Below are 17202 nucleotides of genomic sequence, written 5' to 3'. Positions count from 1 at the left end.
GATGACCTAATTTATTCTACATGTTAGCCAACATACTGGCTTAGTGAATAAGTCCAGTGAAGCTTCCTTAAGAATATTGGAAAGCCACAAGCTTGACAGAATTGCCACCTCTTATGTTTTGCTTACCACTGTTCCATGCCAGAAACGATATGTGAGAGATTAGGTGCCAGGATACCCAGCATAATAGGTGTATATTTTTAGTACAACTAGCAAAGTTGTATGGAATTAAAATCCCAAGAACTATATAGAGCAATTTACACATCTTAAACACTTAAGGATGTGGTTTATTCCTTAAATGATTCCCAACATTGTAAGTACAGCCTATACAGTCATTTGTCTGCCCCTTTAGTCTTACACCCAGTATTTGTTTTGATATGCATCAGGTTTGCATAGATTTTGTTTGCTTCTTACCAAGTGTCATTATTTAATGTCTTCCTATAAATCTCATACTGTTAGGAAAAATCTCCATTTTGGAAGATCAACTTCTAGTTAAAAGTTCACATAAAATCCACATTGCCCAGAGCACATGTGTTTAATGTCTTTGCTTAAAAAAAATCTTCACAATGTTTACATTTTGGGGGGCAATTTAGAGAGGTAATACTAAGGATAGAATGGGAGGAGACTATAAAATATTTCTGGTAAGATGTTGCCTTTGTTTTATGGAGGATGTGTCTAACTTAGAGATGATTTGTAGCTAAAACAATAGTTACACAATTTTTGAAAATTTATAATTCACCATACATACTGGAAATTGCTTAGCTATTGTTTTAATGTATATTTTCCTTTGTCTTTCCAACCAAAAAAAGTAGATTTCTACTATTGAATTAATTTGACTTAATAGCATATGCTTTTAAAAACTATAATATTGGGATCCTTGATAATTAGTTTTATTAAGAAATTGATAAAGTGGTATTATGTTGTAATGTTAGTATATTTTCCAACTGTCTGGGAATAAATGGTTAAAGTTCTATGGGAGCAATAATATGTCAGTGTTTGCCTTCACCAGATTTGTGAGTAAATAATGAATTGAAAGAGAAAGAGAATTCTAAGATGGTATGGCTGTGTTAACATCAGTAAAAGGTAGAAGAACATACAAAAGTAGAAGTAGATGTAAAGTAGAAGTGAATATAAGAAAATAAAAAATAAAAGTAGAAGCAAAGATAAAGAAAATTACTACTTAAAGTTTCAAAAGTTTGAATTCAACAGAAGTTATAGCAGTTTTCAACATATGCACTTACTAACACTAGTCCAATATATATAAAGCAAATATGGATAAAGCTAGAAGAGAAACTGAAAAGATTACCATACCTGTAGGAAATTTTACCATCTCTCATTCTGAAACCAATCAAGTAGACAAAAGTTCATAAGGATATAGAGTTAAGCAAAATAAATAGCCTGATCCCATTAACATATAAGGGACAATGTAGCCAACCATGTGAAAATACACATTCTGTTTTGATCATACATTTGATCAAACGAATTTCTGCAAATTCAAATTCAAATAAGATATTTGAATAATTCAAAACAACTTCTCTGATTATAATTCACTAAAGTTAGGAAAAAAGTTCGTATAAATTCATCTGAAATTTTGAAAGTCTGTGTCTAGAGACTTCTACTTCTGGATAGGAAGTAATAGATCGTGATAGCTCAAGACATTACCTGCAGTATCAGAAAAATGTGAAAATTTTTTCAAAATTCATGTTTAGGGATATATGAGTGCTATGAAAGCAACAAGTACTAGATGGATAGGCATTCCAGAGAGGTAAGTACCTTTTTGAAGTGAGCCATTTTCTTTTCTAGGGGGTATTTACTGATTCTGGACATGTACTAAAAAAGATCAGGTTTAGTCTATAAAAAAGATTTCTCCTAAGATTGAGAAACCCAGCAAGGCTTTTGGTGATCATGTGGGATTGATGCAACGGATTGAAAAATTGAAAAGCTTGGCTAGTTTTTTCCATCTGTTTCAAGTTAGGTTTCCCATCACACAGATGCTGAATATGAGATTTGCATTCGGAGATTTACTGAGCAGTCTTCTCAGGGAACACCATCTGTGAAAGGACTACACAAGCAGAATGGGCAGAAGATGGTAATGTTTACACAAGAGTCACAGTAGTAGCTTCAGCCACTCATAAGGAGTCTTGAAGATGGGGTGACTATTTGGAGATGTTTGAAATTTAGGCAATAAGGCTGGGATTTGGATGCTTGAATCAATTATTGATGCCCATTGGATGCAGACTATGGCTGGGTATGATGGTATAAACTTGAGTGAAGTATCTTCCTTTAGTCAAGAGCAATTCTCAGAGAGGGATGTAGCTGTGAAACTCTGCTTATAATGGCAGATGAGTGAAATGAGTGTTTCAGACCTGAGGAAAAACCTGAGTGGTATAAGCACAGCATTATGCTTGCTGAATTCTGGAACTATACATAAGAGCCTGAGGAGTTACAATGGAGACTAAGAGGGCAGTGGAAAATCTTCCTTAATCTCGTAATGTTTAGGAGATAACATCCTGCTAAAGATGTTTCAGTTTCTCCACATCCTCATCAACAAATAATTTTTTAATGATAATCATTCTGGTAAATGTGAACTGGTATTCCATTGTGGATTCAGTTTTCACTTAATGTTAAGCCTATTTTTATACGTTTATTAGCCATTTGCATATTTTGCTCATTTAAAAAACTGGATTGCCAGTGAATTGTGAAGGTTCTCTATATATTTTGCTTGTAAGGCCTTTATCAGATATATAATTTCCAAATATTTTCACCCAGGGTGCTACTCACTTTTTTAAATGGTATGTTTCGAAATGCAAAGTTTTAGATTTTGATCGAGCATAATATTTTTTATTTTATGAATGATGCTTTTAAAATAATACCTAAGAATTCTCCCCAAACCAAGTCATAAGATTTTCCACTTTGTTTTTTCAAGAAATCTATAGTTTTTGTTTTTTACATTTAGGTCTATGATCTATTTCGAGTTAATTTTTGTGTATGGTATGAGATGTCTAAGGGATTTTTAAAATTTCATTTTGTTTTTTTCATGTGCATATACAGTTTTTCCAGCGTTAGTTTTTTACAAAAGACTATTCTTTCCTGTATTAAATTATCTTAGTAGGCTTGATGAAAAATCAATTTATTATAAATATAAGAACTTATTTGTGAACTCTCAGTTATGTTTTACTTATTTATAGGACCACAGTCTTGATTAGTATAACATATATAGTAAGTTTTTGAAACTGAATAGTGCAATTTGCTCTTCTTTGTTAAAAAGGGATGTTCTTACTTATTTGCATTTCTATATAAATTTTAAGATCAGTCTGTGGACAAAATAAAAAAAAACCCCTTCAGGGGTATGGTGCTTAATGAAGAACAATAGTATGAATAGTTCCCTGGTGTTCACATTCCAGCTTCACTCTTCAAACCTTCCTCTGAACAGTTTACCAGTCTCTGTGAGTCCAAGTCTCACAGAGGAGAGATGTTTTATCAGGATATTCTTGGCTGAGCACCAGACCAAAGAATAAGACTTAGAAGAAAACATCTGAGGAGAAGGTGAGTGATGGCTCTGATAACTACTCTTCTAGAAGCCTGATAGCCCACCTGGCTTGTCACTGATCAAATGTGGCCTACTCCTTGTAGGTAGTGGGAATTCTGACACTGTGGTGGCAGCAACAGTAGATCCCTAAGGATGATTAATACAAAAAATTAGGCATTTGCAGCTGCCATCCCAACAGCTTTAGCACTTTCCTCATCCCCATACCCTATGATGTGGGCTTTGTTGGCTAGGAGAGAAACAAATGCTGAACTTGGTCTAGGAGATACCTAGAACAAACTGACATAACATCTGCAAGAAAGCTGCTCTGGGTTGCTCAGTTACTTTGGGGTGTGCAGGACAGAAGAGAATGTGTTCCAGAGCGAGGACAATAAAACCCGTCTTCCTTTGAACTCCCTATAGTTCTCCCCCTCACTGCTTCTCTTCCTCTTTACTCTTTGGCGTGCTGGACCTCTCCACCCACATTTCTCTGATTGTCCTTTTAGTAATAAATAAGAATGTGTACTACTGTACAATCTACAAGGCAGTGACTGCTCATGGCTAGTGAGCTGCCTCCAGCCAACTCAGACCTCACACCCTGCTGAGTCTTAAAGGGAGTGTGTTCCTCTGACAGGGACTGCATTCGCTTATGGGCGGGCCACATTTTCTGGCTAGTGGCTGTCTCAAACACGAACACATTCCTTGTCTCTCCATGACTTCCACCCATCTTCCACTCTTGGAACCCAGTACATATACTACTCCCCAGGAACCTTCTCATGTCCTGATAGAAATGGTCTTCTCCTCTCTGAGAAACCTTGACCTTTATCTGCACATTTCTACCCTCTTACCATGTTCTTTATGTTGTGGCAAAATGAATTATGTCCAGTCTTGGTAGGAACCCAGGCAGGACAATAGTTGGCAATCAATAGATGAAGAAATGCTTGGGAAGGAATTCACAAAAGAGTTACAGCAAAATGAACTTCCAGGTTTTTCAGGGATAAGGATCTCATTCACTGTATGTCTCAGCATTTCCCCTCACCCACAGTGCTCATGGGAAAGAAAACACAGTGACAAGGATGGCCATTTTGGAATCCATTTATATTGTAGGTATTACTCTGGGCTTCATCCAGCCCCACACCAACCCCTGAGACTGCATCAGACTGTCTGAACATTCATGGCTTCCTTGGGCCAACTGTAGCTGTCCAGTGTAAAGGAGTCATAGTCTGGAGTGTAGACCAAGGATCTTACAAAAGCCTCCTTGTCCTTGGGCTCTGGGTAGTAGGAGGCCAGGTTGTTTTTGTACGCATAGTCGAGGACCTAGGAAAAAACATGTTTGGCTGAGGAACTGGATCTAAGGGAAAACCTGCCTAAAGGCCCTTGTATGGATTCTGGGGCAGAGGAAGAACCAGGCATATTCATGAGTTGTGGCTCATGAAACCACAGAGAGGAGGGATTTTTAAGCTTTCCGTCTGGGTAGGCAGTTTTGAAATAGTGGAATAAATATTGGGTCAGTGTCAAGAAGCTCAGCCTAAATTCTGCCTACTTCCAATTGCTTGTGGGTACCCTGCCAGGACAACATGCTTGCTGAGCCTTGGTTCTTCAGTTCTTCAAGTTCTTGTAAAGTGAGGGTAATGATACCTTTCTCTGGAGTGGTGTGAAATAAAATTAGGTAACAGGTAAAAATGTGCAGTATCTAATTTTGTTAGCCATGCCTGTAATCCTAGCATTAGGGAGGCTGAGGCAGGAGGATTGATATGAGTTTGAGGCTAGCCTGGACTACACAGCAAGACCCTGTCACAAACCAACCAACCGACCAACCAACCAACCAATCTAATTTTGTTTTCCTTCCTGGGTGTAGGTTGAGTTAGACGAGTATTCTGGGAACTATTCTCTGGGCATTAGATTTGACTTTGAAGAACTTAAATATAAATATTGCAAAAGAAGGAATCTGGACAGGGTGGAGCTGACCCATGAGCTGGACTGCTGTTTAGGGCCGATTCTGGATCATGCGCTGGACCACTCATGGGGAGTGTGTGCTATTGTGCACTATTGTGCAATGCATTCATGAAGTTATTGAACAAAGATATAGAAATACATGTACATGAATGTAACTAATAGTATCATAAATCTTAGGTACCCATTATTCAACTTCAGCAGTTATAATTTAGGGGGAGCTCCATGCTCATATTCATCATCTTTGCATTATCTCATGGACTATTCCATGAACCCAGTTATCTTGAGATCCAGCCATTCTGACAGAAAGGAGGAGAATGAGCATCTACTCAGGCAGGCGTTGGTACAGAGTTTTCTCACTGTTCTTTCAAATTTTTTTCCAGAACTCTGGGAGACTGGGACTACTGGCCCATTTGGAAAAGGAGGAAACAGGCTCAGGAAAATGATTAGTACAAGGTTACTCCACTAATTGGCTGACTTCAAAGCCTGGGCCATTCCCATGATGCAATGCAATATGGTGTCTCTTATTGATGGACGATTATGATTCATTAAAAATCCCTCCCATATTCTAGTCTATGACACTATAGACTTTGGTGACCTTTCTGCTTCATGTTTGGGAGGTAATTCAGGAGATTTCTTAGAAATGGCTGGGGTTTGGGGGGCTCAGGCTGTAGGGTAGAGTTTGCACTCAACCTCTATCATCCCCTAGCCCTCAAAAGACAGAGATAAATAGATGTGCCTCACTACCCAGTTGTAGGGGTAGGATGCCCCTTACTTTGATGGCGATCCTCAGAGACACATCTTGGATGGTACTGAGAGGTGGGTACAGTCTTCCCTGGGACAGATGCAGCTCAGAGACCTCCTGGGCAATTTGCTGGAGAAAGGGAGAGAACCAAAATAATAAACCAAGTTTCTGATGTTCCAGAACAAAGCCAACCCATTACCCCAGAGACCCATCCAGCCCTGCACAGGTGGTCAAATGTTACAGCTCCTAAAGTTGACTTTGTTACCACACAGTGCCAAGGGATCCTAAGGTTAAACTTAGACACTCTCTCCTGTGCTGTGAGACTGGCTGATCCTTAAAACAACATATTCTCTGAATTCTAAAGGAAAATCACTAAGACCAAGATGAATAAACTTTTTGCTTGCAAAGCAGACTATGGGATGTCTTCTTGATGGGTCCAGCCTATTTCACAAGGATCTGGGATTCCTTACTTCCTGGGTCCCAGTCTCCTCCACATGCTTGGTACTATCCTGGGTGCTCATCCAGGCAATATTATTTTTTTGTTCAGGGCTCCATGAGCTCTTCCTTCTTGCCATGGTCACATCCTGAAGAAAGCCTTTCCTCCAGCAAGCGAATGACACACTAATACTACACAGGACTTATTTTTTGTCTCAGTGTTGGTGCTCAGCCAGCCTAGAAGATCAGCCTCTTGAATGTGGTAGCTCTCAATCTATCCCCATCGATCTTCTAGTGTCATGTTCAAAATTGGAGCAAAGCTACTGGTGTTCCCTGAGAACTCTTTGTTGCAGAAATAACAAGGCAAGTGGAGTTGGTCTCTACTCTGAGTTTGCAGACATTAGAAAGTGGGTCTCTCCCTCTTCTGCCTCCTCACACTCTCATCCCTCTTTTTATTCAGTCAAATATTCACTGAGCTGTACAGTACACTGGGTTTTGTGCTAGGTACAGTATTGGGGATCCATGCTGAAAAGTCATAGTTCTTTCCCTCTTAGATGCTGCTGTCAGTGCACAGTTAACTATTATAATGCTTAGTGGGTGAATGCAGTGGAAGGGCCTGGGGCAGTGATGCAGTGATGGTGAACGTTTTAGGGCTTTCAGTGATACAAATAGCTGGCTGCTGTATGCATGCCGTAGGTGCATCACCATTGGGCTAGGGGATAGAGGAATGTGGGACCTCATTTGCCAAGTATAGGAAAAGCTTTACAGAAGAACTGTCATAAGCTGACAGCCAATGGACAAAGTATGAATTACTTAAAAAGGGGAGATACATGATATTATGAATTACATGCAAATGCTGTGAGGTGAGAAAAAGCATGGATGTGAGTTTGAAAACTGTGTTGGATGTGTTAATGGTAGGGAGAGGCTAAAAGCGAAGCTGGGAAGAGAAGGAGGGCCTGGTAATAAATTACCTTGCATTGAAACTATGGGAAGCAGTTCGGATGTTATTTTAATAACTCCAGGAGCCATGAAAAGATACGAAATTAGGAGAGACTTGGTCTGATCAGTGTTTGAAGGATTATCTTTGTGGAGGTATAGAAGATAGATTGATTAGAGAGAAGCAGGATTTCCATGGCTAGACCTGCTTCTAGAGAGGTCATCCTGTGAAGAGGTAAATCATGGTATGCGGGGCCACTTTGAGATGCTGGGCACTGCTTCCTGCCCTAGTGTGGAGTCGGGTTGCTTGGGGCCATGCTGGTGCTCAAAAGCCCAGAGACCTTGGCAAGTCCTTTAAACCATGTTTCACCTTCCCGGTCTATAACATAGAGGTAAACACTATACCTATATTACATGATTGTTATGGTAGAATGAGGTCATGCATGTAAATTTCATAAAACCTACATTAATTTTCCATAACAATCAAGTTCAACTTAAATTGTCTTAACTAAATGCACTTTTTTCAGAAATAAAATTGTCAGATCTTTCAAGACCAGACTTTCAGCTTCTAGAAGGGAAGGGCCTTATCCTGCTTATAGCAGGTACTTAATAAATAGACTGAGCAGAGGTTCTTGTGTAACTGATGGGCACTGTTCATAAAATGATGGAGCCACAGTACCCCACACACTCACATTGAGTCTTACAGGGTCATATTAGAAGGGCTCTACAAGCTCTGTTATTGTGCAACAGGGGAATTTGCTTCTAGGTGGACTCGAAGCAAGAAGTGACTCCCTCCACCAATGGGAGTTTCAAAGAACTCTGCCAAAACCATAGGACATGAACACCCATCGTAACAATGGGAAAAATACAAATACAGAATGTTCAGACAAAGGGGACAGGGTTATGAGAGAAAGTCATGACTGGTATTCACATGGTCAGGGAGTGACTTGAAAGCCTTTAGGAGACCCTATTTTCATGGCCTTGTAGAGCCAACATGCAAAGATCAGACATAGGAAGGGCCATAGGGCATAGGACAACTCCTAATCTATAGCACGTTGGAACAGGACTGTGTAGAAGTCTTCTTGTTTGGGCTACTCACCAGAGCCATGGTGAGAAGGAAATCTAGAAAGAATTAGAAGTCATGGGGAAGTCTTTGGGACTTGTTAGGTATAAGTATATTTAATATTTGTGTATAGCTTTGATAAGTTTAACCTCCAAAGAGACACAATTTTATGCCTTGGTCTCTTCAAAGTGAGAATAAACGTCAAGTGCCTAGCATTTAGTAAATAATAATGTCATCACTCTTGTAATTGTAATTAATAACTGAATTGTGAATGTGAGCTGTCAGTTTTAATGAATTTTTTAATGTAAAGAAAACTTTCTTCCAGTAAAGAATACTTCCAGGAGCTTTTCTAACATGATACCTGGAACAAGTATATCTCCACCACCCCCATAATGCTGCTTGCAGTAGGAAAGCCAGGCATTCACCTCAATTGCTCCTTTACAGAAAGTGTCCTTGATAAAGTGTCCAGTTTCTCCATCGATATGACTAAGGCGTAGTCTGCAAGGCCCTAAAGGTGGCTCTGACAGCATCTGTATCTGTGTCTATAGGTGGCACTGCTAGGAGGGAGAAGTTCTAGCATGTCCGTCACTGCCAGTGCCTCTGCCAACACTGCCTCCCATTAAGTACTTCTCACTCCCCCACCTCAAAAATTCTGAGTGTGATTTGAGAGAAAGTCAGGCCTCAAGATGATCTTGAAAGATGCCTGAGGTTCACATTCTTTGGGGGTCCATTGCCAAGTCTAGGAGCAGGTGGATAGAAGAGTCAAGAAAGGAGGAATATTTTGGGCCAAGTGTAGGACTTGATGTTGACTCAAAGGCCCTATTAGAAGCATTCAAGGAAGCAATGACAATGATACCTCTGCTGTCAGGAGGAAGATCTCATCCGGGATATGCCGGATTCCTCCGGCGATGACGCCCAGTGCTACCCCAGGGAACACATAGGCATTGTTTCCCTGCCCAGGAATAAAGGTCTTTCCATCTTCCAGAGTCACACTCTTAAAAGGACTTCCACTGGCAAAGATCCCTCGACCCTGGAGGTAGGAAGAAAACCAGGGATGGAGATTGGTTTGGGGCGGTAATGGTTTGGGGCAGTTTTCTTATCTTCCGAACGTTGCACCCTTCTTTATCCTCTCCCCAATGCCCAGCGTTGTGCTGAGAACATAGCAAGTACTCAAGCGTATTTGTTCCTTTTACCAGAAAGCTCACCATCAGCCCTCCCTCCAAGAGGCCTCCTGCCCCACACAAGTTATCTGGTAGCCAAGAAACCACTGAAAGGTGATGGAGTTTCTAGTAACTTTTTACACCTGTCACCTAGAAGCCAGTCCAGGGACAGCATGTATCAAGTGGCCTGTAGTCTTTAAGAACCCTGGGTTCTGGCCAAAGCTTTACGTTATTTAGGGGAAACCTTGAACAGAGTAGCGTAATGGTGAGAGCTCGTGCTCTGGAGTAAGACCTGGGTTTCAAGGCCAGCTCTCCTCTTTATTAGCTCTGTGACCTTAGGCAAGTTATTTCACCTCTCTGAACTCAGTTTGTTCATGATGATGGGAATTTTTTCACCTTCTAGCTTACTCATAGTTATTATTACTATGTCCTCTCAGCTGGGGGAAGGAAGAACTCCCCGCTGACCTCTGTGACCTGGTAGCACTTCTCAGCTGTGCACTCGGCCTTGCTGGTGGGGTTGCTCAGGGCAAAGATGATAGGGCGCTCGTGGAAGGAGGCCATGTCCCTCAGAATCTGCTCCGTGAAGGCTCCTGCGATGGCGGCAACACCTACAGGGAAAAGGTGGGGGGTAGTGGGGATACCTACTCTTTATAAACAACCCATTCTTCTGGGCAAACTAAGTGCACCACAAAAGACACAGGAGTCTGGGGGATAGTGTCTGCCATAGGGACAGAGGGAGCAGAAGGGAAGAGGGTCTTCCTGCTGAAGCTGCCTGAGACCTCCTGTTCATCCCTAAAGGATCACTGGTCTACACATCCCTGCCAGTTAGATACACCTTGAAGACATTCCCAGGCATTGTTAATGACAATGGGCTTCTCCCCTAATGAAGGAAAAGATGGGTTCCTGCAGGGGAGGGAGAAGTCCTCATCTCATCTTATCTTGGTTAGAGGACTAGTCCTGTATTTTTCCACTGCATTCTTGGCCCCAACTTTAGCACCGTATTTGCTTCTATTTTTTTATACAGTAACCACTCAGCAAAAGTGGCATTAGATATGAGATAGAGGGTAGCACTGTGCTTCCATGAGTTCCTTATATCTCCTGATTGAGCCTCAGTCAGTCCATCTGCAAATCAAGAGAGTTAGCTGAACTGGACAGTGGGTCATCTTCATCCTCCTACCTATGATGGCTGTGGGCTTCACTAGCCTCACCACCTCCTCCAGAGAGTTCACTTCAGGGTGGTCTTGGGCAAACATCTCCTTTTCTTGGTTCAGGTGGCTTCTTCCCTGTAAGAATAGAAAGTTCATGAAGCGGTTGTGCTGTTGAGCAGTGTTGGAGAGGGGCCTGGATGTACGGGAAACATCTGAGAGCAGTCTTTGCTCAGCCCCATATTTTGGTGTGAGCTCTCAGAACCTTTGAGGCTTATCTTCTTGAGCAGGTTTCCCAGGCTAAGGTGAAATCTGTGTGTGTGTGTGTGTGTGTGTGTGTGTGTGTGTGTGTGTGTGTTTTGTTTTTAACCCAAACCACACAGGGAGAGTTAACAAAGCATTTCTTTGAGCTGCTTGGGCCATGACTTCCTGGCCAGGACATCAGTGCTCTCAGGAAATACCCAAATCTGACTAAGCCTCTGCCCCCAAGATATCCAGCAACCAGGTCCAGTTGAGGGATGGGGCTGAAGCCACCTAGGGGCAGAGAGATAGTGTGAATATATTTTATCAGGCCCTGTAGCCTTCTTGTGAATAATAGTAAACTGAGCTCCAGGATAGGCTTCGAAGAGCCAGGTATGTCAGACCAGCTCCAGGTTCTTTCCGTTTCTTCAAATAGAATACTGTGCGTTACAGGACGGAATGAGTGCTGGTAAATGAGTACAAACATGTCTAATGATTCCTTTGGATCAGCTGGCCTCATGAGAAACAGCGTAAGGCTGTCCGCTTTGACAGCTCCTTGGGTAGGGGTGAGTTCCACAGGGTGAGCACAATGACAATGCAAAATGAGCAGGAAGGAAGAGTGGCAGGTGCTGGCAGCTTGTATTTACGGCTGGATTATGCTCAGGATGACATGAGCGTGAGCAAGAGGAATCACTAGGCCTAAGTTCCTACTTCAGTGATTGGATTTCTATGGATCAGTAGGAGGGCCAGTTTCTACTGAGGGCATGTGCTATTCTTGACCAATTACCCCATACATTTCCCCATTCTCACTCTAATTGTTCTCTGTTTCTCGCTGGCATTCCATGTTGATGGAATTCTGGAAATTAAAGGGTGAATCTCTGAATGAAGCCCTGAGATTGACGGTCAAGCATTGTAGCCCTCATATTCTAGTCAGAAGAGGAGTTATTTCTCTCTCATTCATTCTTCTACTCATATATTAATTATGTGGTCACTGCATGCCAGGCATCAAGACTATACAGTTTAGGGAGGAAATGGACAAATGAAAGGGCAACTGTTGTGCAAGGTTGTAGGTGCAGTATATGGAGGGCTGAGGCTCATATGAATGGAGATGTAGGAAGCTGACACTTAGGTGCTCTGAGAAAACTTCTTGGAGGAAGTACTGTTTGAGCTTAATTGGAACATAAGGAGGAAACTGGGACGGAGTTGAAGATTCAGAGTATGTGGGAAAAACGACAAGAGAATTTCAGGCAGAAGAACAAAACATGCAATGGTATACAAGAGAGAGAACATGTGACTTTGGAGAATTATGATTTAGTATGGCTGGAGGTTAGTCAGGGCAGGAAGTGACAGGAAATACAGCTGGAAAGGCTACACACACATATTTGGAACTTTTGGATAAGAGCATTTAAAACTACTTCAGAATGAATCTTTTGCTTTGGATGTTAGGCCGTTACCATTAGTATCCTCCTCTTTTCTATCTAAGCAGTTTGCCCCTTAGAGAAAACTTTTAGTCTAGTTCCTGGGAACTGTATGTGTCAGGAAACCTTCAGGTCTTCAGAATGACAGTACCTTGACAATTAGCCCTTTGGAATCCACCATCCAGATTTTCCTTGTGGCCTCTGCCTTGGATACACCTTCTTTCTCTAGGGCCATGACAAGGAGATGGGCGATGCCCATGGCTGCCTGGGGGGTATTATAAAGAGAGGTTTAGACACATGTGTCAGATGCCTCACCAAAATGAGCCCCTCTCCTTTTCCCCAGTCTCACAATTCCCAGAAGGTGCAGTTAAATCCTTGCCTTGAGAGAATCAAATATTGAGGATGAGGAAGCTGCAATGATCAGATAACACACATGCTACTTCCTCTTCTCAGAACCCACAAATACTTCCCTTTCTGATACTTCCCTATGCGACAGCAGAGACCCCTCATGGCATTTACCTCCCCTGCACCTTGGAAAACAAACACATGGTTGGAAAGCTTGTTCTTGGTGATTCGCAGAGCAGCAAGGATCCCTGCCACAGCGACAGAGGCTGTGCCTGTAACAGAATGAACCATGATCAACATCTGGCCACAGCCCGCACACCCAAGAAGACCATTGGCAGAGTTCCCAATATTTAGGACCTGTGAAGGAAAAAGCAAATTTCCTTAGCCATTACATTCTTTTTTTTTTTTTTCTTCCAGTACCAGGAATTGAGCTCATGACCTTACACTTGCCAGGCAGGTGTTGTGCCACTGAGCTAAATCCCCAGCCCCTACTTAGCCATTATAAAAGTTCAGCCTTTAGGCATGCAGGTTAGAACAAATTCATGCCCTCTTTTGCTGATAATTATTCTACTTTTGAGGAACAGATACTGGATTGTACTTATTCTTGGAAGAGAGGACCAGACATGTAGATGCTGCTACCACCATCTTTCATAAATGAAATGACAAAATAAATATAATTTAATAGGCTCCAGAAAGAAGTGTGAGACCCATAAAATGATTTAAGAGATAAATGGATAAAGATATATTTAAGAATGGGTACCTAACCTTACCATGAGACATTAAATGATCATGTGTCCTGAGCTGCTCATGTCATAAGGTTAGGTGTATCTGATAGTAAAAACCATCATCAAACGACTTGAATGTGTGCAGAAGAGACACGAAAATTGCATTCATAAATGGTTTAAACTTGTGTGAGACCCATTATGTGATTTCATCCCCCTCAATCCACATCTAAGGCTCAATGAGAACTTTTTGAGAAGCTGACCAATGAGAAAAAACCTTGGGCTTGATTTATAGACTATTTTAAATGATATGTTCATACCAGCTAAAAGTGTAAGGTTGCAACTTCATAGCCCCAACAAAAGGTAACTCTAAAGGACAGTGATGGAGGCCAGTGAACATGGCTTCAGCTGAAAGATTTTGTTGTTCACTTTGGTCCGGGAGATGGCTAGATTGACACTGATTCATGTCAGTGGTTTAGCTGGATGGCCAGAGACTTGGGAAAAACAAATTTGTAAGAACGGTGATGAGGAGGCCTAGGGGAGTAATGTGTGGAGGAATCTCTTGGAATTCATGCAGAATGTGAGATATTTATGCCCCACATGAAATCTTACCAAAGGATATAATGAAGATAGGATATCAATGACCAAGTGTATAAAATTTTATGTCTTATGCTTGTTAGACAGTAAGTGTATTTGTCCAGACACCTAGGGTTTGCTTGATGGGATTATATGCAAAGTAGCCATGTTGATAAGGATGGAGGCTGTGCATGATTTCTTCTCATCAGTGGTGATCTAATACTGATACTGCTGAATAACTAATGTTGAGCTTCTGATACGAAACCATTGTCTGGAGGGAGCATTTGGAGGGATCAGCCATTTTGCGGCAGGATGACTACATTGAACTCCTTCTTTCATAGATAAGAAAGAGAACTCTCCTCAATGGGATGGATATTCTGGATATGGAGACCTCTCCTTGTTTATAATGCTTCTTCCTATACCATCATCTGTGGGTGTTTGGAATTCCTACTCACTATCTTGGTATATTACTGACAACAAGGCTTCTAATCAAGGAATTTATTCCCGGTAGAAGTACAGCAAAGGTTCATCATCACACAAGTCACTGGTTTTAATGTGTGCTCAACCGCTTAGGAACAGCTGGCCTAATATCAGTAGAATGACCAGCTGGCCTAGGGGGAAAAAAAGACTTGAGGCAACACTCCATGTAGATAATTCTTACAAGATTTAACGTGTGATGGGATTTAGCAAACAATACATTGCATTTCTTCTCCCACAGCCAGAACACACGAGTCTAGAAATGGGAGTGGCTTTTCTCATCATTTAACCTAATAATCCACTTGCAGACTTTTTGCTTCCAGAATCTTCAACTTTGTACCACACTGGATTGGAAGTTTTAGTTTCCAAGAGAGAAATCCTTCCATTAGGATTCCTAATTGAAGGGGCTGGGAGTTTAGCTCAGCAGCAGAGCGCTTGCCTGGCAAGCATGAAGTTGTGAGTTCGATTCCCAGTACAAAAAAAAAAAAATAAGATTCCTACTTGATTCTCATGAACTGGGAGCTGAGATTGTCTCTCGGCCATTTGGGACCATTTATGCCACTACACCACTAGGCAAAGAAGAGGATTCCTATTATGGCCACAATGAGTGGTCCTGACAATCACAAGGAAATTGAGGGCAGGCAGGAGTGTATTAGAAGATAAGGGGATTCTTTGGGGGGTGTCTTAATACTTCTACTCTCGATAGTAAATACTAGTGAATATCATTGCAACTACAGAGAAGCAGGACTACTGAAAATTCAGAACCTTCAGAAATTAAAGTTTGGATCACTGTAGTGAGTAGAGAACACTGGCAGCTTAGGTCCTGTCTGAGGACAAGAGAATGTGGGATAGGGTGTTAAAGGAGAAATTTATAAATATCAGCTATGATCTTATGACTGGCTAAAGAAACGAGCAATGTAGAAGTCATAAATATTTCTTCTTTGATCATTATATAGGCATATATAATGGCATATGTTAGTTGATTGTTTTCTCCCCTTTCCTTCCCTTTTTCATTTTATATGTTCATTGGAGGTTAAGTCTACCCACTAGTCTTTTTTGTTTGTTTGTTTGTTTTTGTTTTTCTTCCGGTATCAGGAATTGAACTCATGACCTTGCGCTTGCCAGGCAGGTGCTATGCCGCTGAGCTAAATCCCCAGCCCCTACCCACTAGTCTTGAGAAACAGAATTTTTATCTGTGGCTGTAACTTAAGTTTAAGAGTTATTAAATCCTGCCCAGAGATGAATAGTGTGATGCAGAGATGAATAAAATGACTGCGGAGTCTTTGCTTCTTCCCATTTTGGGGAGAAGATGAAAATATTTTCATTTGTGGGGACAATTGTATTTTGTTAGAGATATTTTTGTTGCCTAGAAGTACAAATGTGTAGAATAAAATGCATGGATACTAAATAGTCAAAAGGGTGCGCTGTGTATAATTACCCAATTCCAGCTGGGTGATGGCTTCTCAGCATCAAATTTACACTTCTTTACTCTGATTGACTTTGCCAACCTGCTCTACTGGGCTCCTCCAATAGGGGGCGTTCGAGGGAACGTGAAAGTCTAGATGAGGGAGGAAGGAATACCTTTTTCCAATTACCTTAGTCTTGTAGGATTGCCAAGTAAAATGTAGGACATTTAGTAAAACCTGACTTTTAGATAAACAAGTAACTTTTAAAGAATAAGTATGTAATACATTCAGCGTAAGTATTCTAAAAATAGTTGTTATTTATTTAATATTGAAATTTCACTGAGTGTACTGAATTTTGTTTTTGCTAAATTGGGCAACCACACAGCCCTGGTTCTTCACCACAGCAGCAGTCGCATCTAGTTTACAGTTTTCCCATTACTTGGAATCTTGCCTTTTGCCATGGACTCCAGAGACAGCAGAACCTGCCAGCTGCCACCTTCCCTTTCCTTTATTCCCTCGCCTGGGGATAGTAGCAGATCCTTCGTGTTTTTTTTTTTCTTTCTGATTCTTAATTCTTTAATATATAATGTAAAATTCTTAATATTAATTTTCTCTGTCCAAGCAGTTCATACAGACCCAGCCTTCCAAATAAATACATAACTACATTTGGGCATGTTAAGACTCCAGAATGGTCAAAGGAAAGGAAAGGAAATCAAAGTGAGAATATTTAAGGATTGTTCAATTTGCATGAATTAAACTGATGCTATAGAAGGTTGGTAAGAGAGTGGTGAAAATAAAAACTTGCAGCCTATTTTGTATTTTAAAGCCCCACAATCTTTTTTTTTTAAAAACTATTTTCCAATACAGACCAAGGGCATAAAATGCTTCTGCCCTTTGAGCTCATATTTCTACTTCTGTAAATCTGTGTATGGGGAACCTAGAAATATGTATAGTAGGACATGTACAATGGTGTAATTTATAGTGCAGAATGACTGGAAAGAACCATCTGAAAAAAGAATAAGTATAAACATTCAGTAGAATTTTCTTTTCTTTTCTTT

General features: G+C 41.0%; 1 protein-coding gene across 5 annotated transcripts in view; it reads right to left on the bottom strand.

Annotated features, from left to right (window-relative positions):
- Positions 1-4602: 4602 nt before the first annotated feature.
- The window catches only part of Me3 (malic enzyme 3, NADP(+)-dependent, mitochondrial), a 220084-nt gene continuing 207484 nt past the window's right edge, over positions 4603-17202 (bottom strand). For all 5 annotated transcript variants that reach the window (XM_005379738.2, XM_013512068.1, XM_005379739.2 and 2 more), the window contains 7 exons: positions 13138-13235; positions 12770-12883; positions 10993-11098; positions 10281-10423; positions 9512-9685; positions 6252-6350; positions 4603-4840 (listed from right to left, as the gene is read on the bottom strand). In XM_005379738.2, coding sequence (XP_005379795.1) covers positions 4679-4840; positions 6252-6350; positions 9512-9685; positions 10281-10423; positions 10993-11098; positions 12770-12883; positions 13138-13235 — 896 coding nt within the window. In that variant the 3' untranslated portion in view covers positions 4603-4678. The remainder of the gene's footprint in view (positions 4841-6251; positions 6351-9511; positions 9686-10280; positions 10424-10992; positions 11099-12769; positions 12884-13137; positions 13236-17202) is intronic.

The sequence above is a fragment of the Chinchilla lanigera genome, unplaced genomic scaffold, assembly GCF_000276665.1.
Source record: "Chinchilla lanigera isolate Chin_1 unplaced genomic scaffold, ChiLan1.0 scaffold00013, whole genome shotgun sequence".
Classification (NCBI taxonomy): Eukaryota; Metazoa; Chordata; class Mammalia; order Rodentia; family Chinchillidae; genus Chinchilla; species Chinchilla lanigera.
Note: the sequence above shows the minus strand (reverse complement) of the source record. Positions and strands in the feature narration are given on the sequence as shown.